Raw genomic sequence first — 7,348 nt, 5'->3', positions numbered from 1 at the left:
CCACATCTCAAGTTTGTCTGGGTGTCTCAGGATGGAATCCAATCCTTCTGTTGTGTTAATGGCTCAGCTTTGTGTCATCTGGAAACTTTCAGAGGGTGTGCCTGACCCCACTCTATCGTTGATGAAGATACTGATGAGAATCGGTCCCAAATAGAGCCCTGAGGGACACCACTCATCACCAGCCTCCACCTGGACATACAGCCATTGACTACAACCCTCTGACTGTGTCCATCCAGCTAGTTTCTTCCCACCAATAAGCCCACCCTTCAGGTCCATATGTCTCCAATTGGGAGATAAGGCAGTCATGTGGAAGAGTATCAAAGGTCTTACAGAAGGCCAGGTAGATGACATCTGCTGGTCGTCCCTTGCTGACTGCTGCTGTCACTGCATCATGGAAAGCCACCAGATCTAGGCCACAGCAATACCCTGTATTCACCTGCTAGTCTGGCTTGACACCTGCTAGTCATCATACCCTGGCATATGTATTGTCACTTGCTCCAGGGGCTGCCACCACAAACACCAGGTGCCTATCAGCCCTTGTCCAGCTCTAGCTGCTGGCACACAGGGCTCTATTCACATGTATGCACACAGAATAGAGTCCCTTCACCCTAGGAAAGAGTTAGAATGGCATTTAATGGTACACCAGACAGACTGCAAAGATGAAGGACAATACACAGCACAGTAGCTCACAGATCAGTCATTTGTCTCTATTTAATCAGTCCCCTTTTCTTTGCCTTTATCCCTTTATTTTCTCAGGTTTGCTCCTCCCAAAGCCACCCTGAACCCCCCTTATCTTTTCAACAGCACTCCTGTAAATATATGCTACGAATTTAAGTTCATGCAACCACAAAATGCCATTCTTTGCATCCAGAGAGCCCTTCCATTGACTCATCTTGCTGCTGATTCATCCTCAGCCCCATCACACAGGGCTAATGGCTCTGCTGGAACAGGCCTGGGAAGAGTTGAAGCAGGGGCTCCCTTTCTCTGGTTACCTTGTTTGTGTTCCCCTGCCTGTCATTGTTGCCCTCAGCTCCTCATAAGTGTCTGGAGATGGGCTTTATTTTATACGGAATAAAAATTGCAAAAGGGAAGGATATTTACAACTAAGTGCATAAGAGGGAACTATTTTCAGTGCTCTATTCTTGTATTTTAATTATGAAGCAAAAGCTCCTACTATTCTAATTCCTGCCTTATTTTGGTTTAGCTCAGGGGATACAGTACTCATTATCTTCTGCTTGTCATCAAGGGACTATGATCTCCATAATGTGTCTCAGTTTGTCCTATCCTTTCTTTTCCTTTCAGATCTAAGGTTTTCTAATTTAACTGCAAAATTAAAGATTTCCTCCCACATGAGAGGTATAAGCAAGGAGATATTGAATTCTGCTACAACCAAGAGTTCTCCCTATAATCATTTTACAAAGAGGGACTGGCTGCACTGGGAGGACAGTTGTTCTTCCAGATGCATGGACATTAAACAACCTTCTTCACCTTCTTTTTTTTTTCATGCAGCAGAAATGAATGATAATGCTGTCATTGACGATGTCCTTTCCTTAGTTGAGGGAGGGAAGATTGACTTTTCAGTTAAAATCAAAGAAATGTTACTACGAGGAGCCAAAGCAGTTGATGTAGAGGATTACATAGAGTGGGCTAAATCTTTGGTTGATGCTCCAGTAGTGATACAGCAACGGGTAAGTACAGCTTCTTCAAAGCTGTGGCTTTTTACAGTTTGAAAGCTTTTGTACTATGATGGAGGGGAGATTCCAAGTTTATAATGAACTTTCACACACTGCCTTTAACTGTTTCTTCAGATTTTTATTCTAGTGATGGTTATATCAAAAGGATTCAGAACTTTGGAAGAGTGTGTTATGCATGGGCTTTTTTCCTTCTACAGCCTTCTCCAATACATACACTTGTTCCAGTTAAGATGAGAGATGCATATTTAAAGAAACAAAATTTGGAAAGGGCAATTGAAGACTACATTACCGAATACAGTGTGTGCAAATGTGAACCCTGCAAAAATGGAGGCACCCTTGTGCTGGTAGATGGAGTCTGTACATGCCTGTGCTCAAGTTATTTTAAGGGAATTGCTTGTCAAATTCCCAAATCTACATTAGTGAAAGGTGAGTAAATACTCAAATTAAACTAAAATGAACATATCTGTTGTAACAATATGCTGACAAAATGAGTCTTCATAAGAAAATAGCACTCCTTTATACCTACTGCTGTCAAATACATGTGAAAGGTAAGGTAAGTTGCTGGGTTCTTTCCATAAAGAGGGTACTCTAATTTGAAGTTCATTGTCCCACCTACATTACTGTGTCTTGGAGTGACACAAAGTTTATTTAAGTAGAGAGTATTGAAGCCTGGTGCAATACTGGTAAACCAATTTCAGGCAAAAGCAATCTCACCATGTCTTAAATTATTTTGTCTTCAGTTTGGTGTCTGCTAGCACATGATCATGTTTCACAATTACTGTGCTAGTTTAATATTAGGTTGGGGGAAAAGGAAAAGAATGCAGTTCCACAGCTGACAACGTAAAAAATTTACTGTGCAGTAAATTCATTCTCTGGGGCCAGGTTTTTAACACAAAAGTGCCCAAAATGGACCTTAGAGCTTGTTTCCTAGCATGACAAAAATGTTGAAGGCCCAGAGTTCTTAAGCACTGCCATTGACAAACGCATTTTTAAATGCCGAATCTTTGTGATGGGCTGTGCTCAGGAGGCTGAAATGATCTGCAGAATCACCATAATTGAGTTGAATCATGGTCTACCTTGAAAGAGGTAGATGGCCTAATCCTGTATGATGTGTTCATCCCAGTTGTGACTGATGGAGGCTGGAGCTGTTGGAGTGCCTGGTCCACCTGCATCAATGGAGAGAGCACTCGAACTCGCCAGTGTAATAATCCTGCACCAGGACCTCATGGCAGACCATGCCAGGGAGAAAGCATTGAAAAACGGCCCTGTGAAGAGGGGAAATAGTTATTCTCCTCAAAACCAGGTAAGCAGCCTCTTTAAATATGTTACTGCAGTTTAGAATAAATGCTCAGCCACTGTTTGAGGCATTTCAGAAATGCAGTTGACTAAGTGATGGGTAAGTTCACTTACATATTTCACTTGAATCTGTGATTTGAAACTGCCTTTGATCAACCACTGTGTATTGAATTTATGAATTGCTAGATTTGTATGTGAATGTTTTGACAAGTAATGTTGTATTACAGAACTCAGGATTAGAATAGAATTCTGGATAAGAACAGACTAAAAATACAGTTCTCAAAAAAACCAGATTTCATCTCCAGTCAGACTACCCATCAAAAAGCTTATGTCTTAAGGAGAGGGAAGAGACTTTCCAGGAAAGAAAATATTAAGACAGTTTAGGAGACTGAAGTCTCTTACTTGATAAATAGAATACTGAAATCCAACAAAGCTAGTGTTAAAGCAGATTTGAAACTTTCATTGAAAGAATATGATACAGATCTGGAAGGACAGATATAAGTAGTACAAATTGAATAAACCAGCAAGAGGTAGATTTTAAACAGACTGAAGACCCATCCTTCACACAACGCGCATATCAAAAGTAAGTATGCATTTTAAAAGCTCAACACAACAAATAGAAGGTTATTACAGGTAGATAGTCAGGCTCACTCAGGAAGTCTCTCAAGAATCAATTTTTGCAGTATTGGAAACTATTGTGGCTGGACAGTGCCCAGGGGAAAGAGACCTGGGGTGCTGGTCAACAGCTGCCTGGACATGAGCCAGCAGTGTGCCCTGGTGACCAAGAAGGCCAATGGCATCCTGGCCTGTGTCAGGAACAGTGTGGCCAGCAGGAGCAGGGAGGTCATTCTCTCTCTGTACTCTGCACTGGTGAGGCCACACCTTGAGTGCTGTGTCCAGGTCTGGGCCCTCAGTTTGGGGAGGACAGTGAGACTCTTGAGTGTGGCCAGAGGAGGGCAACAAGGCTGGTGAGGGGCTTGGAACACAAACCCTGTGAGGAACGATTGAGGGAGCTGGGGGTGTTCAGCCTGGAGAAAAGGAGACTCAGACGTGACCTTATCACCCTCTACAACAAGAGTGATAAAGTACTGGAATGGTCTGCCTGGGGAGTGGTAGAATCACAATCCCTGGATACGTTTAAAAAAGATTGGATGCGGTACTCAGTGCCATGGTTTACTTGAGGTGTTAGGGCATAGGTTGGACTCGATGATCTTGAAGGTCTCTTCCAACCTACTGATTCTGTGATTCTGTGATTCTGTATTCTGGGAACATATTGCTATGTGTTTCCCTACTCCTGGATATTCACTAGGTCAGTGTTATTGCCCTCTTGTTAAATTCAGGGTACGAAGTTAGCCTTTGCTTGATTCAATGAAGCTGGTGTTATTAAAATAAAAACAAACCTCATAAGCAGCTTAATTTTATTCCTGCACTGTATCATTAACATTTACTTCTTCAGCCATGAGAGCAAACACCGCAATGATTATTCATGACATGCACATTTCACCAATGTTTCCTCTGCTGTGGCATAAGAAAAAATATTAGCCTTATTAATTTGGCTTCTTCACAGAATCACACAGAGTCTCAGAATGGATCAGGTCAGAAGAGACCACAGTGGGTCATCTGGTCCAATCTCCCTGCTTATCCCAGAGCACGTGGCACACAGTTGTGTCCAGATGGTTCTTCACAACAATTCTTTTACATTACTGTCATATTTGGGACACAATCAAATCACGACCTTAGTGAGCTATGAGAGTAAAACTTCCTTTAAATTTTGACCAAATAAATATGTTGTAGCTACTATCTCATATCACTTCTTCACTATTTTTCATCTTCTTTCAGAAAACATTAATGGATTCCAAACCAGTTCCACAAATCACAGTTTCTGCTGGCCAGCTAGCTACACCAGGACAGTGTAACGGCGTCATTTAAAAGCACCTGCAGCTTAAATGATCTGTAATAAAAACAAAGTAATAAACTATAAACATACTTACAGAGATGTGCTGATACAGTAGCTGTGGTCAACCTTTTATTTGTCTGTTGCTGTCGTTAGAATACGAATATGGCATCTTTGTTAGTCAATGGAGTGTCTCTTTATTAATGTTTTTCTACAATTATTTCTAGCATGTTTTCAAACTGATTTTCAAGAACTCATATCCAGCACAATTATAAGAATTATGTATATAGCATCATTTGCTTGATGGTATATCATTAGAGAAGAACTTTGAAGAGTCATTATCTTCAGCAAAATGCCCTTGGAGATTTATTTCAGCCCTGTGTTTTACCTCTAATTCATGGTACAGGTCACCAGGATGTTTATGAAGACGTGCAGCTTCACTAGAGCTATTATGCTTGCTCTTCACAATACTTGCAGAACAGTTCATCACTGTGTCTTGACCATGTCAATGAGTTAAAGATTTTATGAGAAATCAGTGCCACATTACAAAGGGATAGAAGAATTGTCCTATTACTATCCTGATTTTTAGCAGAAATTCCAAAACAAGGAAACAAGGCTGATGTATTGTGTTGTCGATGAACCTACATGTCTGCCTTCCTCAGTGACTTTTGAACCCAGCAGACAATTACTGGAAAATTTGTTTGGAATGAGGAGGAAGGATAGTTCTCAAAGAGGTATCATTTTAAAAGGAAGCTAACTTGGGAAAACAAAAATAAATCAGTGTCCTCTTTGAGGAAAAGGTAACCATGTTAACTTAGCTATACTACATCAGAAGATCCCCTTGGAAGCAAGATATAAGGAAACAGTTAATAACAAAGATATATGAGGGCTGAGTGGTTTGGAAATACAGAAATAGTAGATGACATCAGATCAATGAGATTAGTCCTTTGCATAGTGGCAGTCCAGATCTGGAAGAGTCCCCTGGAACATTCTTTACCTTCCTCCTGCCCACCATGAGTGACTCTAAAGACTGAGTACTCAAGATTAAACATCACAAAAGAAAGCAGGAGAGAAAACAGTGAACCACAAAATCTACTCTGCTACAAAAATTAGATGGAAAAAAGTCCTTTCACTGGTCCTGCCATCATGAATAGTCCCTTCAGAACACAGGAGTGGCAACAGGTTTCTGCTAATTTATGTCCACATGTGCACCCAGAATTCCGTCAGTCTTCCTGGGACATTTCAGAAAGCCTCAAACTGACAGGTTTTTTAGTCTACAGTGCGCCTGTAATAAAGCTCTTGGTGAAGTTCTGGTGTTACTGTCTCACAGTGGGAGCAGTAGAACTCTCCACCAAGAGTAGAGTGGTGGAGAGTCATCAGATATCAGATTATCAGATATCAGAAAACTTTTAATAGACAGAGCAAATCCTAAAGAACTGGTCATGAATACATTCCTACTTCAAAAAAAGTACTAAGAGAATAGGCTTAGGGTAACCCACCATAATCTAAGATTTAACACACAGTATGAGCAGACATGGTGGCCAAGCATCTTTCCAGTACAGTTAGTAATCTGTCTCTGATAAGAAAATCTTTTTCCAGCAGAATTCTCCCTGTCCTGCTATTAAATGTCTTTTCTGAATTGCGGATGTAGCACAAGCAAGCCTTACTGATCGCCTTCCTCCTCTATGGTCTTTGGAAGATTATTTCTGACCATGAATGGATATAAATTATTATATAGTTCCCACTTTAAATGTAGTTGCAGCTTATTTAGACACACTTGATTTCAATCCCATATTTTTTTGTATAAATACTCCTTCTTTCTTGATACTTACAGACCTTGTCATAACCTTTCATCTCCACTTTCTTAAGTTACCCAAGGTAAGCTCTTTCAGTGTCTTTTCAGAAGCCAGGAAGGCCTACTCACATTGTAAGTCTCCACTTGGTCACTCAACATAGTCAACCAGAGCTGCACACAAGACTCTAAACAAGCCCTCATCAGTCCTCTGCACAAATTCTTTTCCTGCCTATCCCAAAACCAATTTGCCTAATCTGCACTCAAATTACATGTACTTTCCACATGTGCATGTCCTGTTAGTGACTCATTGTGTCCTTGGCACAAAGCAAAAAATTTTCTTTCCAGCCTTAAGTAAATTACTTTGTAATTAAAATTTGGTTGAGTCACTCCAATACAAAAACTCTTCTCCTCCTTCCTGTATAACCACTTGATTCCTCTCAGGATGGGAACTACTTAGTTTAGAACACCTTCAGATAACATCACTATAGGCCCTTGAACAAGATTCCTAATTCAAGAATCTTCTCTTGAACCAGATCCAAGTAATGGATCAGACAGGATCAGTCCTATGACTGATGCCTGCAGAACACTACAAGTAATCCCAATTAAACTCAGTAACTCCCTTTCCGCTAAAGTGATTTAGCTTTAACCATCTCCTAGTTTACCTTACAC

At 40.7% G+C, this 7,348-nt stretch overlaps 1 protein-coding gene across 1 annotated transcript in view; it reads left to right on the top strand.

The window, feature by feature from the left end:
* The window catches only part of C9 (complement C9), a 23,228-nt gene extending 18,252 nt beyond the window's left edge, over nt 1-4,976 (top strand). The window contains exons 9-12 of the mRNA XM_005426074.2: nt 1,510-1,688; nt 1,892-2,120; nt 2,818-2,997; nt 4,830-4,976. Of these exons, the coding sequence (XP_005426131.1) occupies nt 1,510-1,688; nt 1,892-2,120; nt 2,818-2,978 (569 nt within the window). The 3' untranslated portion in view covers nt 2,979-2,997; nt 4,830-4,976. The remainder of the gene's footprint in view (nt 1-1,509; nt 1,689-1,891; nt 2,121-2,817; nt 2,998-4,829) is intronic.
* The last annotated feature ends 2,372 nt before the right edge of the window (nt 4,977-7,348 follow it).

This window comes from Geospiza fortis, unplaced genomic scaffold (assembly GCF_000277835.1).
Source record: "Geospiza fortis unplaced genomic scaffold, GeoFor_1.0 scaffold163, whole genome shotgun sequence".
Taxonomy (NCBI): Eukaryota; Metazoa; Chordata; class Aves; order Passeriformes; family Thraupidae; genus Geospiza; species Geospiza fortis.
Note: the sequence above shows the minus strand (reverse complement) of the source record. Positions and strands in the feature narration are given on the sequence as shown.